Source organism: Hipposideros armiger, unplaced genomic scaffold (genome assembly GCF_001890085.2).
Source record: "Hipposideros armiger isolate ML-2016 unplaced genomic scaffold, ASM189008v1 scaffold_1059, whole genome shotgun sequence".
NCBI classification, from domain to species: Eukaryota; Metazoa; Chordata; class Mammalia; order Chiroptera; family Hipposideridae; genus Hipposideros; species Hipposideros armiger.
The window spans coordinates 190616-217814 of record NW_017732409.1 but is presented as its reverse complement, the minus strand read 5'-3'; the positions used below and the strand labels follow the sequence as shown (position 1 = coordinate 217814).

The 27199-nt window shown below is 38.8% G+C and overlaps 1 protein-coding gene and 3 pseudogenes across 1 annotated transcript in view; all 4 read right to left on the bottom strand.

Moving 5' to 3' along the window:
- Nucleotides 1–3539, bottom strand: part of LOC109376186 (UDP-glucuronosyltransferase 2B31-like) — a 6870-nt pseudogene extending 3331 nt beyond the window's left edge.
- Nucleotides 3540–3976: 437 nt separating this feature from the next.
- On the bottom strand, nt 3977–8916 carry LOC109376185 (discoidin, CUB and LCCL domain-containing protein 1 pseudogene; annotated as a pseudogene).
- Nucleotides 8917–11624: 2708 nt separating this feature from the next.
- On the bottom strand, nt 11625–20636 carry LOC109376184 (adenylyltransferase and sulfurtransferase MOCS3-like; annotated as a pseudogene).
- Nucleotides 20637–22045: 1409 nt separating this feature from the next.
- LOC109376178 (UDP-glucuronosyltransferase 2B31-like) overlaps nt 22046–27199 on the bottom strand; it is a 30784-nt gene continuing 25630 nt past the window's right edge. The window contains exon 6 of the mRNA XM_019631981.1: nt 22046–22559. Coding sequence (XP_019487526.1) covers nt 22280–22559 — 280 coding nt within the window. The 3' untranslated portion in view covers nt 22046–22279. The remainder of the gene's footprint in view (nt 22560–27199) is intronic.

Below are 27199 nucleotides of genomic sequence, written 5' to 3'. Positions count from 1 at the left end.
ACCTGTTGGCAGCTCAGCGGCTGCTCAGCTCGGGCTGGACTCGAACTGCTGTTGCTCAGAGCTCAAGCTCTATGAGCGAGCTCTTAACCAACTGATCCACTCGGCCAGCCCCGAGAAATGTCTTTTAAAATGTCCTGTTTTGATTATATATTTGTACATTTTGCTTTTTCTTTTTGTCTAGTTTTACTTTATTTGGTGTATTTATCAGTAGGTGTTACTAATGAATAACTTTTATTGTATTGAAAGATTAACCTATTTATCATTCTGAAATATTTATCTTTATTTTTAATAGTGCTTTTTGTCTACTGTGTTTGATATTAGTACAATATCTTTGTATGGTTACTGATGAAATAGATATTTTTCTACCTTTATACTTACAATCTTCTTGTACACTACTATTTAAACATATCTTGTAAACAGTATATAGTTAGTTTTTGAAATCCAGCCTAACAATTTTTGTGTTTAAATTGTTTAGGCTGTTTGGAAGTACTGTAAATACTGACATTTTTACATTTGCATCTATTACCTTATCCTACATTTTCTTTCCTGTTTGTCCAACAGTCTTCTTTTTTCTTATTCTTTCTTGTGTCTTTTAAAAATATTTTGTAATTCAATTGTACTGTTGTTTTCTTCTTGATAATACATGTTTTGAAGTATCCTGTAGGTGTTTAATATTAGTACAACATGTTAATAATATCATATAATTATATTATTTTAATATAATAAATTACATTAATATATATTATTTTAATATATTTTAATATAATAAAAATGCTGAGAGTAGTAATAAATTCTCAATTGATGGTTGCTATGCTAGGCACTGCAAATTCCAAAATGTTTTCCTTTGCAGTATGGAAAAATTTAATCATTAAAATTTTATCTAAATTGAAATGTTTTCTGCTTGAAATGACACCGATAAGAGAGCGAGAAATCAACCAACTAGACTGGGAGAGAATATTTGCAAATATAGATATTTTTTTCTATAGTATATAAAGAGTCTTTACAGTCCAATGATGAGAGGACAAATAAACCAATTTAAAAAACTGGCAAAGCATTGAAATAGACATTTCTCAAAATAAGTTGAAGAAGAATGGCCAATAAGCACAAGAAAGATGCTGAACTTCTTTGGCTATAAGGGAAATGCTAATCAGGACCACAAAGAGAGACTACTTCACACCTGCTGGGATGCCTGTAATAAAAAAGACTGATGATAACAAGTATTCACAATGATGTGGAGACTGGAACCCTCATACACAGCTGGCAGAAGTATAAAATGGTGTCAACTCTTTGGACATCAGTTTGGCAGTTAATCATAAAGTTACCATATAACCAGAATCCACTTGTAGAGATCTACCCAAAACAAATGAAAACATATATTGTCACAAAAACACAATGCAGTATTCATAATAGCCAAATGTGAAAACAACCAAAATGCCACTGAACTGATAGATGGATAAATAAAACATGCTATATTCATACCATAAAATATTATTCAGGAATACAAAGCTACAACAGAGAAGAAATTTAAAAATATTATGCTACTTGAATTAAGCCAGCTATAAAAGATTATATATTGTATGATTCCATTTATATGAAATGTCCAGAAGGGCTCATCTGTAGAGACAGAAAGTTGGTGAATTGTTTCTTGACTGTGTGTGTGTGTGTGGGGGGGGGAGGGAGTAATTGGAAGTAAATTCTAACACATACGACATTTCCATTTTGGGGTGATTAAAATGTCCTAAATTTATATTATGGTGATCGTTTCATTGCTCTGTAAACATACTATATGTATTTGAAATTTTTACTACTTTAAACAGGTGAGTTTTATGGTATATAACATACTTTATTATAAAATCTGTGAATGATAAAATCAATTTTGAGCAAATTTTAGGTAGTGAATTGATATAATTTATAATATTGTAGTTCATCATTCTTTTTCTCTGTGGTTCTATCATATTTTTTTTAAATGTGCCCTTTTTACAATTACCTACATAACTTGACAATTTTTGTGTAGAAAATTGTTGCACTAGTTGGTCACCTATAAACCAATGGTATTGAAATGCAACTTTGAAATAAATGTCTGATTAAAAAGTCGATTTAAGATAGGTTAAATCATGTTCATAATTTTAAAATTAGCTTCTGAAAATGGGATAAAAGTCATACTGTTGATGAGACTCTGTCAAAAAATTGTAATACTCACAAAGTCTCATTAATGACTGTCTTCAATACATTGAGCAAATCTGTACTTGGCATTGTGTTGAAGTCCAATCTGACAGCTGCTCCCTTGGCCTTCATTCAAGTAATATTATCAAATTGTTCCACAAACAAAGGAATGCCCACCATGGGGATCCCGTGGTAGATCACCTCATAGACGCCATTGGCTCCACCATGAGTTATAAAGGCTTTGGTTTTCAGATGACCTAGGATTGGGTGAATTTCAGAAAATTATTAATTATAGACTTAGAATAAAATGAGAGTTGGACAATAAATGTTCTGAGACAGTAAACACTTTACAGTGCATTAAAATGTCCACTAGAGAGGTAGTAAAGGCTACATAGAAGACTGGTGTGTTTCTTGTGATTTGAAAAATGAATATATTACCAGTGGACAAACATTCTGGAAAGAGAATATTCTGGATTATAAAAAAAAAATCTATATGCAAAAAAGAAAAAGTAGGAGCATGTTAGAATATATTCTGTTAATAAAATAGTGAAGTCACTGAGTCTGATAGTGTGTATGTCAAGGCAGCATTCCTGTATGATACTTCAGCATTCCTGGAGTTTGCTGGTGGTGACACAGCAATAAGAGAAAGGATAGGGTACACTCTATGATAAAATGTATTATCGCGTCATGAAAAAGATTGTGGATTTTCTTTTTCTATAGAAAATAGAGGGTCACTAGTAATAAAAGAGGATATGTTATTTTTGTGGCACCCGATAACATCCTCAGACTGGGGAAAAGAATTGGTTGTAAAGAAAGAATTAAGAGACAGAGTGTTTCTTAAGAGGCAGGAAGTGTTGAAATATTCTCTGTGACAGTTAACTACACATGAAATGAATATACTTTGTTTCTGGTCATAAGGAATGTGACTATAAAAAATGCCAACTGTTGGCTGGCCAAGTGGCTCAGTTGGTTAAGAGTTCGCTCAACAGTGCGAGCTCTGAGCAACAGGGTCGCTGGTTCGATTCCCACATGGGCCTGAGCTGAGCTGCCAACAGGTGGCAGGATAGCCCAGCTTAAAAAAAAAAAGCCAATTGTTACAGCTTATTCTTTTCCCCTAGGCCTGGGAACTATATGTAAGGAAGTTAATTTTTATTTTTGAGGTTTTTGATAAGAAATGTTCAGTAAATTTCTTGGTGAATTTTTTAGCACTGTGGTTGGACTGACTCTCAGTGTTTTCCAGAGTCTTATCAAGAAGGTCATTCTGGGGGATCCATTTTTAGAGCCGAGTATTTGGCCCTAAGGTATCTGGGTTTTTTGCCATCAAGTTTCCAGATAGCCTGTTTAATTCTTGTTAAATATAACTGTAGAGATTGCATATTTTACACCAAAGCAGCTCAATATCACAGAGAAATGGAAATGCCACCAAAAAAATTTTCTAGCCCAATAAAAATAAAGAGAAGTCTTGCCCTAAGGGTCAGAATAAAAACAGCTGCACAATTTTGTAAACAGTATGAGAAGTGGACTCTGGGGTTCCACTGCAGAACTCTTCCCCCCCGCCACCACACACACACACACAGGAACACATCTCCCTTCTTCCAGTGCTGCACACAGCCCCATGCTCAGTACCACAGCAGGTTTATTTCACATTGTGTTTACAAAACAGCAGTCACGGCCACGGCCATGGGGTCTAAAAAAACCATCATTCATTTGGGGCTTCTGACAGTTGGGCTTGACGCGCTCTGCAGTTAAGCAGCCCCTGGCTTTGGGCTGATGGTAAGTAACCTGGGCACGCAGGCGCGGAGCTCTGCTACCTTTAGTAGCCGTTGGTTGTGGCGCCACCTGTCGGGGAGAAACTGCCAGAAGGGAAGGAGTGCTTGGGGGCATGCTGAGGCCCCAGCATAAGATAGCCGCTCTGCGCAAAGGTGTGCGTCAGGGCTAGGTACAGTTCCAAATGGGCGTGGCGCACTCGGGCTCCGGGTTGGTCGAGGGCAGGGTGCGCTCCTGGCGGCGAGTGGGGAGAGAGTGGCCCGGCCTGTTCGCCCTCCTTGTTTGCCTCAGTGTCCATGGGCCTTAAGGTGGAGTCCTTTCTGTGACTGTCCTACCATATCACTTGTGATGAGATCTAACTTTTGTCATCTTTTCATTATAATAGCTGATAGTAAATTTAGTCGACTGATGTCTGGCAAGGGGATATTTAATCTGCTTCCATCAACTTGTTTTCTGAGTCTTAGCGGATCCCTAAGGATTTACTTTCTTCCTCTTTCTAAGGACTACAACAATTTCCATTCCAGCCATCAGCAGGGCAAGGAGGAGCACCAGTGTATCAATAGCAACCATTGTGACGTTTATTCCACTGGGCATTTCTTCAGAGGGGACGAGTTTAGTGGTAGTCGCATCTTCTTTTTTAGTTGAACCAACAGAATTTGGACTTGTTGAACCAATAGAATTTGCACCACATCAATGAATTGTTACCTAGTGTAATCCGGCAACAAATGAGCTCTTCACTTTCAAGGCTATCCTCTGGTGCTATGTCGAAGGGACAACTCGCACATATCTGCCATGGTAGGAGGGAGGAAATTGTTCCTTATTGGATCCCGAAAATTAAAGTTGCCCTGAAATGTCTTTTCTTCATTATTCACAATTCCTTTGTAGGTCCTTCACTTGGAGTTCTTGTTGTTGAAGTTCATCACAAAATAATTAACATAAATGTTAAAATTTGACTGTGTGGATCCTGTTGTCTTAATTCGTGTAATTTTCTTTTTCTCTCCCAAATCTATCTTTAGCCTCTCTCATTGTGTTTTTATTCTGCTGTCCGCTGAAGCCCATGACGGGCTTTGGTCCTGATGTCGAACCAATAAACTTGTTCTCCAATCTCATTGATCCACTGCCCAGAAGAAGCCCTGATTTGTCTGTCAGTTTCCAAAATCAAGGATCTGTTGCAACCATTGAAGATAAACAGAAATTGGTTGTCTGACGGGGAATCATCCCTTAAGAGCACATGATTGGTCCGGGTTCCTTCCTGTCCACTTATCCCTTTGTACTGAAGCATGCTGTCTGACCACCCAATTCATTTGCAATTATTCATGCATGGATGACGACTTTGTACAATAAAGAGGTATCTCTATACTCATCCATTATATTCCCAGAGATGTCTCCTGCTCTGTCTCTACAACCAACTGGGTAGAATTTGCTGTATTCTGTCTTCGAATAATGGTTAGCTCTTTCCAAGCACGTTATCAAATCTGGATGATTGCTGCTGGCATGGTCAGCAAAAACCCATTCCCGGAAATGTGGGATCTACTGTCAAAGTGAACGGTTACTTTGTTTGTGTTCAGCAAGAGTTCTTTGGGAACATTCATACTTCCACAATGTGGTCCATAGCTATCAGATTGCTGGTGAAGAGAAGATAGAAGCACAGGTCTGGGACTCAATATCCAAATCTAACCTCAGGATCAATCTCTTCCCCTTTGGGACTGTGATTGTTTTTTCACAGTGTGATTGGGACTAGCCCCTTAGTTGTCATGGTGCCACTGTTCTGATAGGTAACCTTGTACCCATTGCCATTACCCAGCTCCTCTGCCTGCAGCCAGAGCTGGCAGAAAGCATGAGCAGCAGGGGCAGGAGACTGGGCAAGGTAGCCCCAGTCAGTAGTCAGCCGCTGCGGGCACCAGCTTGGCAGGCACCTCTTCCCCTCGCCAGGCGCAGCTGGATTGCTGTCCGGCGGAGCCGCCTCCTCTGCGGGCAAGAGTGGTGCCAGCAGCAGGCACCCTGCAGCGTGGCACAGGGTCCCATTAAGGCTACCCCCATAGGGTCTGCCTAGGGTGTCTCCCACCCTGCCCAGTTCTGCCTGCGGGCCCCAAAGGAAGAAGCCTGGTTCTGCTCAGTGACTATGGGGAAGCTTTTCTGACCATTTTTAAATCAGTTCATTTTTTTTTTTTTGCTGTTGAGTTGTATGAGTTCTTTATGTATTTTGGATGTTAAACCTTTCTCAGATATAAAATTTGTAAATATTTTCTCCCATTCTGTAGGTTGCTTTTTCATTTTGTTGACGGTTTTCTTCGTGGTGCAGAAGCTTTTTACATTGATGTAGCCCAACATGTTTATTTTTACTTTTGTTGCCTTAGATTTTAGTGTCAAATAAAAAAACAAATCGTTGCCAAGACTGATGTGAAGATGCTTATCACCTACATTTTATAGGAATTTTATGGTTTTAGGTCTTATATTCAAATCTTTAACACATTTGAGTTAACTTTTGTGAATGGTGTAATACAGTGGTCCAGATTTATTCTTTTGCATGTGGCTGTCCAGTTTTCCCAACACCATTAATTGAAGAGACTGTCCTTTCCCCATTGTGTACAGGCATACCTTGGTGATATTGAAGGTTCAGTTCCAGACCATTGCAATTAACTGAATATCACACTAAAGAGAATCATATGAACTTTTTGGTTTCCAAATGCATATAAAATTTATATTTACATTATACTGTAATCTGTTAGGTGTGCAGGAGCATTATGTCTTAAAAAAGTACATTAATTAAAAATTCTTTATTGTCAAAAAATGCCAAAAATCATCTGAGCCTTCAGCAAGTCATAAAAAATAAAGTTGATTCTTAACTCACATCATGTACAAAAAATTAACTCAATATGAATCAAAAACCTAAATGTAGGAGGACATAGAACTATAAAACTTAGAAGAAAACATAGGAGTAAACCTTCTTGACCTTGGATTTGACAGTGGTTTCTTGGATATTACATAAAAGCATAGGCAACCAAAGTAAAAATAGATAATTTGACCTAATGAAAAAAAATTTTTTAAATGTGCATTAAAAGACACCATGAAGAGAGTGAAAAGACAACCCACAGAACTGGAGATTATATTTGCAAATTATGAATCTGAATATAAAAGGAATTCTTACAATTCAACAAAAACACAAAACAACACAATTTAAAAATGGGAAAAGGGAAAAATTGTAGAATACCACCACACTGAAATAATAGACAGCAAGAAAAAGGCAAAGAAACAACGGAGACACCGAGCCACCAGAAAACAAAAGATAGAATGATAGGAAATCCTCATTTATCAATAATCACCCTAAATGTAAATATAAATCACCCTAAATGTAAAAAGATAAAATGACAGGAAATCCTCATTTATCAATCATCCTAAATGTAAATGGACTGAACTCACCAATAAAAAGGCACAGAGGAGCAGATTGGATCAAAAAATAAAACCCAGCCACATGCTGCCTCCAAGAGACATATCTCAGCCAAAAGAATAAATATAGACTGACAGTGATAGGGTGGAAATTGATACTTCAAGCAAATGGTATTCAGAGAAAAGCAGGTGTATTCATACTTATGTCAGATAAAACAAACTTCAGGATAAAAAAGGTAACGAGATAACGATGGACATTTCATAATGATAAAGGGGACAATACAACAAGAAGACATAACAGTCATCAATATTTATGCCCCCAATCAGGGAGCATCGAAATATACAAAGCAACTACTAACAGAATTAAAGGGAGGAATTGACCAAAAACTGGGAAAAGGTTCTGAATACACATATCTCCAAGGGAGTTGTCAACAAGCACATGAAAAAGGTGCTTAATATCATTAGGCACCAGTGAAATGGAAGTCAAAACCACAGTAAGATATCTCTTTGCAACCACTAGGATGGCTAAAGTAAAAAAAAAATAGAAAAGACAAGTTTTGGCAAATATGTGGAGAAATTAGAAACTTCATACATTGCTGCTGAGACTATAAAATGACAGGTGTTCAAACCAAAGCTTCAGGTCAATATTCATAGCAGCAGCATTCACAATAGGCTACTTATGGATACAACTCAGCTACCCATCAATAGATGAATGAAAACCCAAAATGTAGTATATCTATACAATAGAATAGATTTCACCGTTAAAAGCAATGAAGTAATGGTACATGCCATAACATCGATGGTATTGAAAACATGCTAAATGAAGTCAGACACAAAAGGCCACAGCTTTTATGATCCCATTTATATTAAATGTGAAGAATAGGTAGTCCTTATTATATAGATACAGAAAGCACAGTAGTGGCTTCCAGGGTCTGGGAGAGAAGGAAATAGGAAGCAATTGTTTAATGAGTTTCCTTCAAGTAAATTTCCTTTGAGTGCTCTGGACCTAGATAGTGGTGATATCACACAAAATTATGAATTTATTAAATACCCTAGGAATCACACACTTTAAAATGGTTAAAATGGTAAATGTTATGTTATGTGAATTTTACCTTAAGTAAAAATGATAGATGGTTGGCCAGAATTAGACCAGAGGCATTAGTTTGTAAGCCAATTATACCATAAATTAAATTCCTACATATTTGAAATAGAAAATATTGTTATTTATAACATTTTCATTTGAAAGATGTTACATTTAAAATTTATATTAGGTATTTATATGGAGACTAAGATTGTGAATGACAGTAGTTAATGCAAATTGAATTTTGCTATATACAGTAACTATATACAGCAACTGTTTTTAGGGCTTTATTATATTAATGCATTCATCTTTTAAACAACCCCTGAGGTAGTTAATACCACTAGTATATATACATTTCACTGGTGGAGAAACTGAGGCATAGAGAGGTTAAGTAACTTGCCCAACTCCACATAACTCTGTAATGGTTTTGTAGGGATTGGGTCCAGAGTGCAAACTATTAACCACCACGCTGTAGTGACTTACCTTTCTGAATTACAATTATTTTCAAAATGTAACATTTATAGTTTTCCATATTTATAGCTATCTATAAATATAGCTATAATATTGTTACAAATGTATAATTTAAAAAGATGTAGAAATGTTGTTTCAGATATTTATCATTGCATAACAAACTGCCCTCAGTTGGGGGCTCAGAACATCAATAATCATCATTCTCTCAGTTCTGCCTATTGGCTGGGCTGAGCTAGTTGCTTTTTGCTTGAGTTGGTTCTTGGTTCTTGGGTTTCTCAGTTGGTTACAGTCATATGGTGGCTAGGGTTGTAATCCATCTAAAGGTCATTTACTCACACATCTGGTGATTGGTTTGAGAAGACTCAAACTGGTGGGGGCCTGGAACAACTGGGAATCTAAGGCACATCTTTGTCTTCTCTCTACTATTTGGTCTTTTATGTTGGGTATTGCTGGTGTGGCACAGGGTTCCAAAATGAGTGGATAGAAACAGAGAGGGAGGGAAAGAGAGTGAGAGAGACAGAGACAGAATACGGTGCCTTTTCTATCAACCTTGGAAGTTAAACTGCATCACGTTCATTGGATTCTTTTTGCTAAGACAGCTGCAAGGTCGGCCAAAGTTCAAGGGGGAAGAGAGATGTTGGAAGGATTTTCAAAGTATCTGTAGTCATGTCTCAAAATCACCACAAATATACCTTGCAAAGTAAGCCAGCAGAGGTCACTAAGCCACTGTAAAATTCATGAAATACTAACATTCAAAACAGGGAAATCATTAAGAATTGTGAGTTTAGATTTTCACATGCATTAAAAATTTTAATACACATTGTAATATATTTATTCCTAGATGTTTTAAATGAAAGGTTTTCTAAATATGAAAAAAGGGCCCCAATTTGATACAGTAGATAACATACTGGAATTTTGGTCAATTCAAGTATTCTGAATGACACTACCAAACTGATACCACAACATACAAATCTTGGAACGTGTTATCTTGAATCAATATTTTTATTTCACTAATGCATTTTTTATTCCACATAACATAAAAACAATGTTGTGACATTCGTAAACATTTAAATTACCATCACTGGAAATTCTGTGTGTTCTTCCAGAATATTTCCTCTGTTTATAAAAATTTGCATATATTTTATTTTCAAAGAAGAGTACCATACTTATGTTTTTTCCTGGAACTTACTTATTTAGCAATGTGACATGGAGAACATGCAAGAATATTGCCTGTAATCTAATATTCTTTGTTATTACTGTATACCTTATACCTTTCATTGGCGGTGTATTCATTGACTAATGGGTATCTAGGTACCTGAGGGAATATGCTATACATAAGTACATGCCTTGTAAGGTTTTATATGATACATCCTATGTATAGAATTGCAGAGTTAAACAGTATGTTTAGATTTTATTTGAAAGCAATTATTTCACATTATACTCCCTAAAAATAGTTTTCTCAGATTTTTTTTCTAATAGAAGAAAATTTCTTGAATCAGCAAAGCAATAACAAGCAATATTTGTCAAATAGTCAAAGTTTTCCACCTGAGATTGGGAAGGAGATAAGAAAGTTTATTATTCTGCTTTAATTAATAAATATTGTATTTGGGGTCCTGGCCAGACAGTAAAGCCCAAAATAAAAGTAACAGATTGTTTAGGTTAAAAAGGGAAGGGGAAGAAAAGAAGGTTGGGACTTGGACTTGAAGGTCCAAAGCAAGCCAAACCATAGTATACAGTTAAGAAAATGTTACATGTGTACAACATAAGGTGGACCCTAAAGCTAACTTTAAGAAAAAATCAGCAATTTATAAAAAGAGATACTGATATACTGCAAAGGTGGTTGACTTTATCTTGCTAAACTGTAAATATCTCACTTTGATATTAATTCAAAATCTTTAATAGAATGTCCACTTGTCACATAAGTAAAACAATTTACATTTTAAACATTTCTGTAGAATATATTTTATCATTTGAAGCAGAAAGAAGACCCGAAGAATGTCTTAGTTAACAATAAGCTGAGTTTAAATATATCATCTGTGGTCAATTCAGTAACACAGTTAACTACACCTTAATTCAAAGTATAAAATGAACGATTTAGAAAGTTTATTTATTTATTTATTTTTTATTTTTTAAAGAATTCATTGGGGAATTGGGGGAGGGGAACAGACAAGTTGCTGTCCTTTGGTTCTTCAGTCTAGTTGTGGAGAAAATCACTTCACTGGCCCATGTTGGTATTATGATCATTGCGCTCTTCCCGGCTGAGGCAGTCGGTTGCCAGCCATTGGACGGCCGCTCACAGTGGCTCACCACAGCTCTCGCCAGCTGCCGACCACTCACGGTAGCTCATGGCAGTCCCACTATAGCCTACACTGTCACCGGCGACTCACAGCAGCCCAGCTCAAGGTCCAGTTGTTGTTCACCATCTTAGCTGTAGAGGGCGGAGCGTCACTGGTCCATGTGGGAATCCAACTGGCGGCCCTGCTGCTCAGAGCTCTTGCTCCCAAGCCAACTCTTAACCAACTGAGTCACTAGAAAGCTTTTTGATTGGGGGAGGTGGAAAAAAGCTGTCAGGACAGGCAAAAAATCTGCAGGTTAAAACACAAAATCCTGTTACGTACATTATAACTCACATGCTCAAGACACCAAATGCTGAAAACACAAGGCAGTTGTTAGAAACACTATTATAACCTACTGATAACTGCTATCATCTGACAAATTATAATAAAAGAGCCCCTTATAATAAAGCATCCATTTATTATTCACAGATATTGTAGAATCCCAGGCTCTTCTGTACATTACTGAAAAAAAATGCAAATAAAAATATTTTTAGGGTAACGTAGCAATCCACATCTTTCTCAGGACGGACTATATCAGCTACCTCAGAACTTGGCAATGTGCCCTCAATTTTGGTAGCGTAGGCCATAAAGCCCCCTATAATGTGATGGATTCTTAAAGAGTCTATCTCTTGGACTGCTGTCAAGAATTGTGGATCTTCACAGCTTTCTGGGAGTCACTGACCAGTTTGAATTATCACATAGATGGGAAGAGCTGCTTCTTTCTTCCCATGTGCTTTGCTTCCCTTCCCTGATTGCTTCTCCTAAGAGTTTCAGGCTCTCTGCATCTCTTGGTTCCAAATGTTTCTAAGGGATGTATAGGGCATGAGGCAAACAACACTTGTTCACCTCCATTTGAGGCCCATGTCTATCAACAAGTAGTGTGACCCAGAATCTGGAAATCACATATTGTCGGTGACAGAAACTTGCTCTTCTGGGCTCAGCAACTGCAGGGAGTGGCACTTATTGATGGCTGAGGAGCACAGAAGGCTTCTCAGTTCTGCAAGTCAGTCAAAGTGGGCAGCTCCTGACAAGCTCAACAGTCGGGCCTCTGACTCCACAGCCCAATACAGCAGAAATGTCTTCTGCAGGCATCGAAGAGCAACAGGTTGCCACTGTCTGAGGGGCCCAGACCTGCAGCCCTCTTCAGCACCTCCAGTCCCTGCAGGCCCCCCGGGACCCCAGTTATGACACCAAGCAGCCTGCCATCCACGCAGTTGGTCACTGTCTCAGTTGGAGGTGGCTGGGGAAATACGCAGTGGTGGCAAGGCCCACCATGATAGTGGTAGGCAGTGGTTTGGCCCTCGAACAGGTGGCGCTAGCCAACACCGGAGGCCGATCCGCCAGCACCCAGGTGTCCTTAACCAGGTATGAGAGGGCACGTTGTCTGAGCAACCAGCCAGCACGTCACAGTGGCGGCCTATGAGTAGCGCTGTGGTCGATGTAAGCTTTGGAGCGTAGGACCCTCACTCCCGGTGGAATTGAGGCGGTGCAGCGAGGTGGGGCCCAGAAAAACCCTGCCTGGCCTGGAGGGAGGGTTTGCTCATTTCTACTACGTTGTAATTACAAGGCCAAGGCGGGCTACACCGGCTGGCCACTGCCAGGTGCTAAGCCTTGGGCAGCTGAGTACACTGAAGCCAACGACTAGCAGGGACGCCTTAGCCAGGCACAGCTGGGTGCAGGCCCAGCTCAGGCAGCATGAAAGGCTTGTTGGCCCTAGCGCAGAATCTCATCTCGGGACTGGGTTGCCTTGGTGGCAGAGGCGACACCAGAACCAGCCATTCTGGCTCCCACTGTACCAAAAGAGCTGCCTCCAGCCTCTGCTTCCAGGAACTCAGCGCCTCCTCACACTGGGCAACTTCAGCCTGCAAGGTGAGTGCTTCCCGGAAGTCACAGCAGCCTTTTCCCGCATAGATTCTTCTGTTTGATAAACCTTCTGTGGGTATCGATTTATTGAGTCAATTTGCATTTACCTAAAATCAGTTCCTTTGCCATCGTTTATGTGTTATTGGCCATGTTTACTTCTGTGAATTGTCTGTTCATAGCCTCTATATGATTTTTCATCTTAGACTGTTTTTGTTTGTGATTTGTAAGATTTCTCACTATAGAATAATTACCAGCTTTTATTTGTTGCATGTGTTACAGGATAGGTTAGAAGAAAATTATTGATTTAACAATATTATTTACTATGGCACTATATTAGTTCTATTTTTCTTTAAAATTTTTTCCCCTCTTTATTATTAATTTCAGGGATACAAAACAACATAATGATTAGACATTAATACTCCTCACAAAGTGATTACCCCAACAAGTCTACTACCCATCTGATGTTGTATATAGTTATTATAATACCATTGATTATATACCCTGTGCTGTAATGTACATCCTGTAAGTAAATAAATACACATACACACACACACACACACACACACACACACACACACACGGTGGCAAAAAATGTATACATATTTTAAGAAAGGAAAAAACTGTATTAAAATTTCGATACTCAATATATAGTCATTTTTGACTTCTGCAATTACAAGAGGTGCTCAGAGTGGTTACCATCAGCATCCAGATACTTCTGATTATGGGAAACTACTGCTATATAGATAACATCTCTTAAAATATGTATACATTTTTTGGCACCCTATGTATGCATGTATATACATATATAATTATAGTTGACATTTAATATTTTATATTAATTTCAGGTGTGCAAATGTAATAGTTAGGCATGTATATAATCTATGAAGTGATTTCCCTGATAAGTCCAGTACCCATTTGACACCCTACTTAGTCTTTACAACATGATTGATTATATCCCCCATACTGTATTTTCACATCCCAGTGACTACCAATGTGTACTTCCTAATCCCTTCACCTTTCTCACCCATCCTCTAACCCCCCCTCCCATCTACCAGTCATCAGTTTGCTCGTTTATTCTGTTCTTTAGATTTCATATATAAGTGAGATCATGTGCTATTTGTCTTTCTCAGTTTGACTTGTTCCACTTAGCATAATATGCTCTAGGTCCATCCATGTTGCTGCACATGGTAAGATTTCATTCTTTTTTGTGTCAAAGTAATACCCCATTGTATAAATGTACCACAATTTTTTTATCCAATTGTCTATTGATGGGCATTTTCATTGTTTTCATATCTTGGCTATTGTGAATAGCGCTGCAATAAACCTAGGGGTGCATATATTTTTTCAAAATGGTATTTTGGATTCCTTTGGATAAATACCCAGCAGTGGATTTGCTGGGTCATAAGGTAGTTCTGTTTTTAATTTTTTGAGGAACGTCAATACTGTTTTCCATAGTGGCTGCATCAATTTGCAATCCTATCAACAGTGCACAAGGATTCCTTTTTCTCCACATCCTCGCCAGCACTTGTTTGTTGATTTATTGATGATAGCCATTTTGACTGGAGTGAGGTGTTATCTCTTTGTGGTTTATATTTGCATTTCTCTGATGATTAGTGATGTTCAGCATATTTTCATATGTCTATTAGCCATCTGTATGTCCTCTTTGGAGAAATGTCTGTTTAAGCTTTCTGCCCATTTTTAATTGGATTGTTTGATTTTGGTGTTGAGTTGTATGAGTTTTTTAAACATAAATTTTGGATATTAATCTCTTATCAGATGTAGCATTGGCAAATGTCTTCTCCCTTTCAGCAGGATGTCTTTTTGTTTTGTTGATGGTTTTCTTTGCTGTGTAAAACATTTTTAGTTTGAGGTAGTTCTGTTTGTTTATTTTTTCTTTTGTTTCCCTTGCCTGAGGAGACATATCAGTAAAAATATTACTAAGGGTAATGTCTGAGAGTTTACTTCCTATATTTTCTTCTAGGAGCTTTATGGTTTTGGATCTTACATTTAAGTCTTTAATCTATTTTGAATTTATTCTTGTATATGGTGTAAGAAGGTGGTCCACTTTCACTTTTTTTGCATGAATCTGTCCAGTTTTCCAGCACCATTTATTAAATAAACTGTCTTTACCCCATTGTAAATTCTTGCTTTTTTTGTCATAGATTAAATGACCATACAGGCATGGGTTTATTTCTGGGTTCCATATTCTGTTCCATTGATCTATGTGTCTGTTTTTATGCCAGTACCATACTGTTTCTTATTTTATTTTTTTAAAGATTTTGTTGGGGAATTGGGGGAGAACAGTGTTGTTGGGGAATTGGGGAAGGGGAACAGCTAAGTTGTTGTCTTCAATCTTAGTTGTGGAGGGTGCAGCTAGCTCAGATCCAAGTCCAGTCACCATCCGGCCTCCCGTTGGCAGCTTGCAGCCACTCAGCTCAAGGTGCCATGCTCAATCTTAGTTGGGGGGGGGCGTTTGCAGCCCACTATCCCATGCAGGAGTTGAACCAGCAACCTTGTTAGGAGCACGTGCTCTTACCAGTTGAGCCATCCTGCCACCTTTTGGCAGCTCAGCTCGGGCACAGCTCACTGGCGCACATGGGAATCAAACTGGTGACCCTGTTGCTCAGAGCTCGCCCTCTCATCCAACCAAGCCACTTGGCTGCCCCACCATGCTGTTTTGGTAACTATAGCCTTGTAGTATAATTTGATATCAGGTAGTGTGATATTTCCAGCTTTGTTTTTGTTCCTCAGGACTGCTGTGGCTATTTGGGGTCTTTTATGGTTTCATATGAATTTTAGGATTATTTGTTCTAGTTTTGTGAAAATTGCCACCCGTATTTTGATAGGGATCACATTGAATCTATATATTGCTTTGGGTAGTATGGACATTTTAACTATATTAATTCTTCCTGTCCATGAGCATGGTATATGTTTCCATTTATTTGTACCTCTTTCATTTCTCTCTTCATTATCTTATAATTTTCTGAGTACAGGTCTTTTACTCCCTCGGTTAAATTTATCCCTAAGTATTTTATTTTTGTTTGATGAAATTGTAAATGGGATTGTTTTCTTAATTTCTCTTTCATTGTTGGTATAAAAATGCAACTAACTTCTGAATTATTAATTTTGTATCCTGCTACATTACTAAATTAATATACCAGTTCTAATAGCTTTTTGGTGGAATCTTTGGGGTTCTCTCTATACAATATCATGTCATCTGCAAATAATGACAATTTTTGTTCTTTCTTCTCCATTTGGATGCCTTTTATTTTTTTTCTTGTCTGATTGCTGTGGCTAGAACTTCCAGTACTATGTTGAATAAAAGTGGTGACAGTGGACATCCTTGTCTTGTTTCTGATCTTAAGGGGAATGCTTTTAGCTTTTCTTCATTGAGTATATTAGCTGTTTGTCATATATGGCTTTTATTATGTTGAGATATAGTCCCTCTATTCCCACTTTGCTGAAAAGTTGTGGGTTTTTTTTCATAAATGGATGCTGAATTTTGTCAAGTGCCTTTTTTGTATCTATTGATATGACCATATGATTTTCATTTTTATTTTGTTAATGTGGTGTATCACATTAATTGAGTTGCAGATATTGAACCAATCTTGCATTCCAGGAATGAATCCCACTTGGTCGTGTTGTATTATTTTTTTAATGTATTGCCGAATTTGGTTTGCTAGGATTTTTGCATCTATGTTCATTAGGGATTTTAGCCTATAGTTTTCTTTTTTTGTAATGTCTTTGTCTGGTTTTGGAATCAGGGTAATGGTGGATTCTTAAAATGAGTTTGGGAGCCTTCTTTCCTCTTCAATTTTTTGGAACAGTTTAAGGAGAATAGGTGTTAATTCTTTTTTGAATTTTTGGTAAAATTCACCAGGGAAGGCAGCTGGTCCAGGACTTTTGTTTGTTGGGAACTTGTTGATTACTGATTCTATTTTGTTGGTAAAAATCAGTCTGTTCAGATTTTCTGTTTCTTCTCAATTCAGACTTGGAAGATTGTATACTATGAGGCACTTACCTATTTCTTCCAGATTGTCCAATTTGTTGGTGTATAGTTGCTTGTAGTATTTTCTTATTTCTTTTTTTGTATTTATGTCCTGTCGGTTGTCACTTCTCTTTCATTTCTGATTTTATTTATTTGGCTCCTCTCTCTTTTTTCCTTGGTGAGTCTGGTTAAAGGTTTGTCGATTTTGTTTATCTTTTCAAAAAAAGCTAGCTCTTGGTTTTATTGATCTTTTGTATTGTTTCTATAGCCTCTATTTTGTTTATATCCACTCTGATCTTCATTACTTCCTTCCTTGTACTCACTTTGGGCTTTGTTTGCTGTTCTTTTTCCAGTTCCCTTAGTTGTAAAGATAGACTGTTGTTTTGAGATTTTTCTTGTTTCTTTAGGTAGGCCTGCAGTGCTATGAGTTTTCCTGTTAGAACTGCCTTTGCTGTGTCCCGTAGGTATTGGGTTGTCGTGTTTTCATTTTTATTTGTCTCAAGGTATTTTTTTATTTCTTCCTTATCTCTTTCTTGACCCATTCATTATTTAGTGACATGTTATTTAGTTTCCATGTTGTGTGTTATTCAGTTTTCTATTTTTGTAATTTCTAATTTCATACCTCTGTAGTCAGAGAAGACACTTGATATGATTTCAGTGTTTTTAAGTTTGTTGTGACTTGGTTTTTGGCCTAGGATATGGTCTATCTTGGAAAATGTTCCATGTGCACTTGAAAATAATGTATATTCTGCTGTTTTGGGGTGAAATGCTCTAAAAATATTAATTAAATCCACCTGGTCTAGTGTGTCATTTAAGGCTGTTGTTTCTGTGTTGATTTTTGGTCTGGAAGATCTGTTCATTGGTGTCAGTGGGGTGTGAAAGTCCCCTACTATGATTGTTTTACTTTGTGTCCATCAATATGTACTTTACATATTTAGGTGCTCCTATGTTAGGTGCATAAATATTTACTAGGGCAATGTCCTCTTGTTGGATTGATCCCTTTATTATTATGTAATGTCCTTCTTTGTCTCTTCTTATAGTCTTCATTTGAAAGTGTATTCTGTCTGATATAAGTATTGCTACTCCAGCTTCCTGGGCTTGTACGTCTATTTCCTTTGCCAGGTTAGGAACATTTTCAGTCATTATTTCTTTAAATACAATAAATTCTCAATCCCTTGCTCACTCTCTTCTTCTGGTAGTCCTATGGTGCATATGTTGTTACACTTGATGTCGTCTTACAGGTCCCTTAAAGTACCTCTCTCTCTCTCTCTCTCTCTCTCTCTCTCTCTCTCTCTCTATATATATATATATATATATATATATATATATATATAAATTTTTTTTTATTTTTGTTATGATTTGGTGTTTTCTGCTACTTTGTCTTCTAAATTGCTGATTTGATACTCTGCTTCATTTAACCTGCTGTCGATTCCTTCTAGTGATGCTTCATTTCCACTAATGTATTCTTTATTCATGTCTGGTTGTTTTTTTATGGTTTCTATGTCCTTCTTTATGCTTGCTATATCTGTTGAAATTCTCACAAAGTTCCCGAAGCATTTTTATAATCAGTGTTTTAAGCTGTCTCTGGTAGGTTGATTGCCACTATTTCATTTAGTTTTATTTCTGGAAGTGTCTCCTGTTCTTTTATTTGGGACATGTTTCTTGGTTTTCTCATTGTGGCTGCCGTTCTGTATTTTCTTCTATGAATTAGGTAGATGTCCTATGTCTCTCAGTCTTTGCTCACTGAGTTTTGTATGTGTCCTGTGTGGTTGAATGGTGCATTCTCCCTGATCTACTGTGTGTGTGTGTTCCAGGAATTTCCCTTGCATGTGTTCTCCTGTTGTAGTTGAGCCTCAATTGCTTTTGGCATGCCAGTGGATGGGATTGACTCCCAGGTTGACTGGCTTCGAGGAATGGCTATGCCCAAAGTGTATGAGCTGCTGTGTGGGGGCTGACCCCTTAGAGGAGGATTTGCCCCCATGGGTTCTTGTGCCTAGTAAGGCCTCCACTTTGGGTGTGCTGCTTGTGGGGCTAACTAGGTACTGCTCTGGGACATGATGGGATATTTCCTGAGAGGTGGACTTCTCCTCTATGATCAGGTCACCTGGGTCTTAGGGTACTGCCTCTATGAGAGGATGTGGTGGGTGATGGGGCTCTGAGACTCTAGGCTGATACAGAGCTTGTGTGTCTCAGTAGCCCTGGTTGCCCCCGCAGGGATCTGCCTAGAAAGGTGGAGACAATGTGGGCTGGGAGAGGCAGCTTGTGTGTTTGTGGCTCTGAGCCACACCCTTTGGGTGCATTGTTTGTGGGACTAATTAGGTAGTGCTCTGGAAAGGCCTAAAGTTGGCCTCTGGGTGTGTTGTTTCTGGTGTCTCTTGAGAGGGGCTCCTGTTTAGGCCAATGTCAGCCTTGCCTGTTACCAACCCTTGGTTATCTGGTAGGAGCCCCAAAGCGATATATGTTTGGCTGCTGCCTGTGCTGGACCTGGGGTCATGTGGGGGTGGTCTTGCTGTGAACTGAGGCTGGCTGCCACCAGTCGTGGGTCTGAGGCCGCTCAGCAAAAGATGCAGGGTCCCCAGGCCCGTTGCCACCTGCAGGCTGCCCATATGCCTAGCCGTTGAAAGAACCTTGTCAGATGTACAGGCTGGGCTAGTTGACCTGGTGTTGAGAGTGCCCATGGCAATGCAGCACTCCGAATCCCAGGGCATCATGAGATGTGGCCAGTGGTTTTTACAAAATTAATGCAGATTCAGTTCTTACACCAGTGCCCAGCCTGTGACCACTTTGCATAGCACCCTGAGAACACCGCAGCCAGTCACCCCTCACTGCAGGGAAGTGCTAGTCCTGTGACCACTTCATGAAATACCTTAGAACACTACAACCAGCCACTGCTTGCCTCAGCTTCACAAATTCCCAAAAGCTGCCCAAGAGTTGCTGTGGTGCAGATTTTGGGTCACTGTCCACCAAAATCTCCCAACATTGTTATGGGCCATCCATTGCTTTAAAAAAGCTTCCACTGCTTGTGGGTCGGGGCCAGCAGCCCAGCATTCAAGAGTGTCCTGGTAGATGTAGCACCAGCTTTGCGTGGTGGTGGGAACCCAGGATGTCACCAAAGTGGTGCACACACATGGATTCCAGCAGACCAATGTGGTCCCAGACTTGGCCCTTTGGGGAGCACTCTATTGAAAATATGGCACCTTTTCATCTGCCTTGTGTTTCAGGCTCCATACAGGGACAACAATGGCTCCTGTCCCTCTAGCCCCACACAAAAGCTGTACAACTGTCCTGTAGGTCTGAGCCTGCCAAGCTGCCGCCCCTTCACCAGAGACCAGGTGAGGGTTTACTAGCAAGCGAGTCCTTATGCTGGCTCTACAAGAGGGTGTCTGTGTTTCCAGCTCCCCTCTACCCCACTGGGAAATGCAGACAGAGTCCTCTCTGATTTACACTGCCAGATGCCATGGGACCTTTTCTTCCCGGCACAGGACTCCTGGGCTGGGAAGCCCGTCATGGGGCTGAGACCCCTCCTTCTTCAGGAAGTACCTCTGCCATCAATGTGTCCCTCCCAGTGTTCAAACGCCATCTATGGGCTTGGAGTCAGTACACTTTGCATCTCTGCCCCTCCTACCAGTCTCGATGTGGCCTCTTCTTTATATCATTAGTTATTGGGGTTCTGTTCAACTAGTCTTCAGATGATTCTTGAGGTCGTTATATAATTTGTAATTTTGGTGTGATCCTGGGATGCAGTAGGCATAGCATTTACCTAATATGCCATGTTGGCCCTCTCTCATACATTTTCAATTATCTAGAAGAGTTGTATGGAAAATTCTGTGGTAAGCTTTTCCTATAATTCCCCCAGCATCAAAATTTTAACTTGTTTTTAAAATGATTCATCCCTTACAATGGAGAATGTTTGTTGTGAGACTTTGATGATGGTCTTCTTGACCAGTAAAGAAAGACAGGAATGTTTTTCTCACCTAGTCCACTTGGATTCTGGTGTGTATGTTTTAGGAGGACCTTGAGAGTCCTCGTGATTTGATTTCCCTATTTTCATAAAATTTACATGATTTTTGTATTCTTTCATTGTTATTGATTATGGTCACTCATAGTGTGCCTAGGTTTAAAAGAAAGTGATAGGTGTATGATATTTGTGATGCCAAAGGTTTTAATGTGTTCATATGAGGTTAACGAAAGTGATGTAAGAGCAGGTTTCTGAAGAAAGAAAGAAAGAATGAGACATGCTGATCTGGTATGGTTATATAGAATAATAATCATTATTTCAAACTGCCTTCAACAAAGACATTGAGTTGCTCACCATATCTGTAAGTAGCTAAGTGATGCTGTGCCTGTTTTGAAGAAGTGGACATATATATGTACACACACATTGGAGAAAATGAAAATTTAACAGTTTTGTTAGAGTATGGGGTCTACATTTTCAAACCTACAAGTGGAAGGACCTGACTTCCACTATTAAAGGATGAAATGAGAGTGAATGCAATCAAATGAACATTTTTAGGGCTTTGGGGTAAAGAGAATTAGCTACTAAAACCCAAGTCTTTCATAAATAGCTCAGTTTGATAATAGGAAGCAGCTATAGCTGTTATTATATTTCTAGATCCACATGCATATTGATGGGAAGTGACTTAAACTGGATGAAGGTCAATGGTTTGACATGTTTTTAGGTAAGAATGATGTTGAGTCTGGATGCACAGTCAAACCAAGGAGCATTACTAGTCTCCCAAAATGAAATGGAAGGGTGAATTTTTGTACATAATTCTAACTATTGAATAACTTCTTTAGCAAAAGTTGAAACTACAGAATTCTGCACCAAAATGAAACTAAAATATTCTGAGTGTTTGCAAAATAATATTCATATGTGAATAGACCTCTAGTAAGAGTTTCTTGTGTCCATTTGTCATGTTTGAAACATAGTTAAGCTCAGTTTTTTGTTTTTTTAGTATGACTTTTATATTATAATAATACATTTTGATATATATGCATATAGTTTTATTTTTATTTTGTTTTTTGCCAGTTTGTATCTGTGGCATGACGTATTCCTAACTCTTAAATAGGTAGGAAATAACTTGAAAACAAATTTTGATTTGACAAGCTGAACGGTGAAACATTGTTCTAACAAGGAGGTAGGCCTTCTTCCTTCAAAACTTCTTGCTGGATTATTCTGGAGGAGTCCCATCTGTGAGGCCACTAGCCTCAGTTCAGATACAACTACTCCCTCTTTTCTCTCTTTCCTGTTTTAGCAAACTTCTGGCAACAAAACAGACAACATTTTGTGATGACAAATATAGCAATTGCCACACAGGCCAGCAGAAACACAATCACATCCAGAGAGTGGTACTGGAACCAGGTGAGGTTATAGGAGGCTGGCCGCAGGTGTTTGGCTCCTTTGTGGCGCATGACAAACTCGATCCAGAAGATTGCTCGATCTAGAGGTTTCATTGGCTGATCATGGTGAATTCTTGATAATTTCATAGCGTTCTTTTTATATCTAAAGGAGAAACCAAAAAGACACCAACATTGAAAGGAAGTTAATTTGCCTAAGCGTATTATTCCCATGAAAGGTTTTTAAGTCTCATATATATGTTTCAAAATAAATGTCACAGAATTGCAGAAGTTATTTTCATTTGGGTCTTCAAAAATGGTCTGGTTTTTACATTGAATTTTGTGATGATAAGTATTTTACAAACTGATGAAGGAAGATAATCTGGGAAAGTTACATTATTTTAGCAGAGCAAATGATAGAATCTTTCTAAGGGCTATAAATTTGAATGAAAAAGGGTCTACAGAGCAGGCCTGATGAGTTCAATGACCAAAAATAACCATGCAGATTGAGCTGATCATACATTCCTAACTGTGCAAGTCCTGGTGAGTAGTCACCTCCCAGGCCTAGTAAAAGGTTAATCTTCACCTTAAAGGTGCCTGTCCTTTGTTTATATACATCTAGGATACCTTACGTTTTGAAAGTCAGAGTAAGCTCTTTTCCAGATGCCTCGAAAGTATAACTGTAGGCACCAGAGCACTTGGGCCCTCTCAATGGCAAGGGTTTTATCTTTTTTTTTTTTTTTTAAAGATTTTTATTGGGGAATTGCAGGGATGGGAACAGAGCTGGGGAATTGGGGGAAGGGTAACAGACAAGTTGCTGTCATTTTGTTCTTCAATCTAGTTGTGGAGGACGTTGCTTCACTGGCTCAACCAAGTCGGCACCATCATTGCGCCCTTCCTGGGCGAGGCAGATCAGTTGCTGGCTTCTGGATGGCCGCTCACTGCGGCTGATGGCCGCTCACACTGGCTGCTGGCTACACACGGTAGCCCATGGCAACCCACTGCAGCAGGGGCTGCAGCCTATGCCGTCGCTGGAGACTCACCGCAGCCCAGCTCCAGGTTGAGCTGTTGTTCAGCATCTTAGCTGTAGAGGGCAGTGTCACTGGCCCTCATATGTGGGATCTGAACCGGGGCCCTCTGGCGTCCCAAGCCAGCTCTCAACCAACGCACCACTCGGCCGGCCCCAAGCGTTTTATCTTACAGAGAAGAGGCAATCTACATGATAAAACCCTTGCCATTCCTTTGCTGGAAAAATATATCCTTGTCTAAATATGTGTATATATTTTTTGCTAATAACTTCCCTGCCACACCCTCCTTTCTATACAGCTTTCCATTTTGTACAACTCCTCAGAGAGTCCTTGTAGTTCCTGATCAGATGCTGCCTGATTCGTGAATTGCTCAGTATAGGTAATTATACCTTAAAATTTACTGGGTTGAATTTTGCGTTTTGAAAGTGGACAGACCCCTGGAACCTCTCTCCTGTCACTTTGTCCTGAACACTCTATTGTAGGCACCTTGGCCTTCTGGCTGTTCACAGAAGCTGCCAAATGTGTTCCCACCTCAGCACCTTTGCACTTTCTCCCCACTTTGTCCTCTCTTGGAATAGTCTTTGCTATCACACCCCAAGGCTACTTCTAACTTCTGATGGAGGCATTGGTGTCAGTGTCACAGCTAAGAGAGGCTTTTCCTGGCCTCACTATGATACAGCATTGGATACTATACAGCACCCTGTAGGCATTTTTTCTTTTTTTCTTATTAGATTTCTCATTACATCATGTGTATTGGTTTAATATGATTTCAAATCCACTTCTTTGTGATATAAGTGAAGTTTTAATCCACTTGTTTATGACAAAGACCAAAAGAAAATTTTCTATAACAATGAAGTAAATCATTTCTTGATGTCATCCTTCTACTTGTGGTTTCCTTTGGTAAGCAGGGGGCCTCCCTGGGGGATTATCAGCTAGAGCCTGTGGAAAAGCACCTATGACAAGGGGACATGTAGACTATGAATATTGAGTTTGTGAGCAGTATTTGAGAGTTTCAGTTTGGAGGAGGTGACTCTTCACTAGTAACCTACTGTAAAAACTCTGGAGACCTTTGGGGCATTCCTTCCTGTCTTGTTGAAAAACCCCTCTTAGTGGTGCTAAACCTCAGGGCAGCCCTGTGAAAGAGGTAGCCAGCCTACCAACACTGGCAACTTTGTTCCCTAGCAACCTGTTCTAGCAGCAGGGGACATTTACTTTTGTGCTGGATGATGGAAATCAGGTCCTGGTTGCTGACTGTCAGGAGTGCCTCTTGTCAACTGATGGTCACTGGTGCCATTTCAACACCAACAGGAATCCCCAATTTGGGGTGCAGTGAAGCAGAAACCTTCTTTCAGTGCAAACAGCTGTATAGTGTTCTAGCTCAACTGGGAAACAGCATAGCTGTGAGGTGGCCCTGAGGCCAGGCCCCTCTCTGGCTAGACAGCTCTGCTCTGCTCTGGTCCTGTTAACTCCACTCTTCCCTGAGCTGGTCCACTCCCCTCTGCTCTGCTCTGGAGAGTTCTTTTGGTGTTTCAGCTCCAGCTGGGGATACGCGGCCTTCAGTCTTCCTTGGAAAGAGAAAGTGTCCACCCTGAGCTAGAGGGGAGTTGCCTTATATAGATAGAAGGTCCTTCCCCTGGACCCGTTGGTCCATCTTAATGGAAGTGGAGACTTCAAGTCCTACAGTTTGATTGGTTCCAAAGGCATTTTCTTAATTGGTCAGAATGGAGCCACTGTGGTCAGTGAAGATGCTGATGGGATGTATTGATAGCTGCGCAGCTCTAGTTGGATGGGGAAAGCCTCAGTTGTATTGGTCGAAATATTATCCAGGAACTCCTTTCTAAGGGCTGGCTCAGATGGCTGGGACACAGTGCGGGAAGGCAGTTTAGTGCAGGAGGCAGGCTGCTTAGTGTAGGTCTCTACCCAGAGTGCAGCCTGCAGAAGAGACCTCTCTGTAGAAATGGCTGCTAGGCTGTTTTTTTTTTTTTTTAATTTGAGCCTAGTTAGCTATCTGGAGCCCTTCTTAGTAGGTGTCTTCTTTCTCGGGGTCCACACTCATCTTAAAAAATACACCTCATGTTAAATTTGGGCTTTATTCCTCCCTCTCCCCTTACCTGGAACAATAGTGTGATTAATTGGTCATTTATTTGGTATATGTTATTTCTTTACTTGGTGTATTAAGACATTATCCTCTATGGTTTCGCTTGTGAAATTATTATATTTCCAATGGTGAACCTGTGCTATATAAATTCCTGGCAAAGAGAAATCAGCCTATTTTGCTGCTTTTTCAAAACAAAAGGAAACAAAACATTTTGTAAAATATGCCATTAATTTAAGTATAAAAAACTAAGAAAAATGTGCATATCTTATATAAACAGCTCAAAATTACCTAGAAAATTGTCATGAAGTAAATGTAACTATGCACCTACCCAGTACCTAGATACTGTTAATTGATACCACAAGCTACTAGAAGCTCCCCATTTTCTTGGATCTTTTAGTCACTAATCACTTCCACAAATTAATTACTGTCATTACTTTTAACATCACAGATTAGTTTTTTGTGTATATTTTGAATCAAGTAGTAATACTTCTTTGTTTTAGTCTTTTCTGAAGTTGTTGTTGGTTAATTCCAATGCTGTATTGTATCCAATGCTGTATCATCTGACAGTACCTCCGATTATTGCTTCATAATGTTCAATGGACATTTGGATTGTTAATTTTTTTGGACATATTTACTAATGCTGATGTAAATATTCTTGTATATGTCTTTAGGTTTACATATTGACACATTTCTGTTGTGTATATACCTAGAAGGAGAATTGCTGAGAAGGTGCATATATGATTATGATTTCAGTATTTAGAAATGTATTGCTTAGTTTTCAAAAGATAGACTTTTTTTTTTAATTCCTGGTCAAATTCTAGTCTGATCTGAAAATAGCTCTTTACGCTTTGTAAAATTTCAAATACTGAGTGTTGTTTGTTTCCCCAGCATTTTTGTTCAATTCCATCAACTATTCCTTATACTGTTGAAAAATACATCTTTCCCACTCTTGTATATATCTCAAATAGGTGGCATTTAAAAATTGTGTTTCAGAACTTTTATGTACTCACCTATTTTGTAATTTTTTTATATTGTAGAAAAAGTTCTTCAAAAACATCCTCTTATGCCTATAGATTTATTTTGGTTTTTCTTTTTGTCTACTTTTACTTTTTTTACTTGGAGATTTATTAGTAGGTATGTCCAATTAATAATTTGTAGTGTTTTGAAAGATTAACCTCATCTTTATTAAAGATTATCATCATCTTTATTTTTAGTAGTGCTTCTGGTCTACTGTGCCCAATACTAGTATAGCTACATCTTTTTATGGTCACTGTTGAAATAGATCTTTTCTCTACCTTTGCACTTATAATCTTCTTGTCACGTTATGTAAGCATGGCTTCAAAATAGTATATATCATTAATTTTTAATATGTGGTCTGACAGTATTTTAAAAAAATGATTTAGTCTGTTTTCATTTGCTGTAAATACTGGAATTTTTAAATATATCCACACAAAATCAGAGATAGCAATATTCATAACAGCCAAACATGGAAAAAGCCAAAATGTCCATGAACTGATAAATAGATAAATAAAATGTGCTTTATCTATATCACAGAATGTTTTTCAGCAGTGCAAAGCTACAACAGGTAAGAAACTCAAACACATTATGCTTTGTGCGAGAAGCCAGTAGTAAAAGACCACATATTATATGATTCCGTTATTATGAAATGTCCAAAAGGAC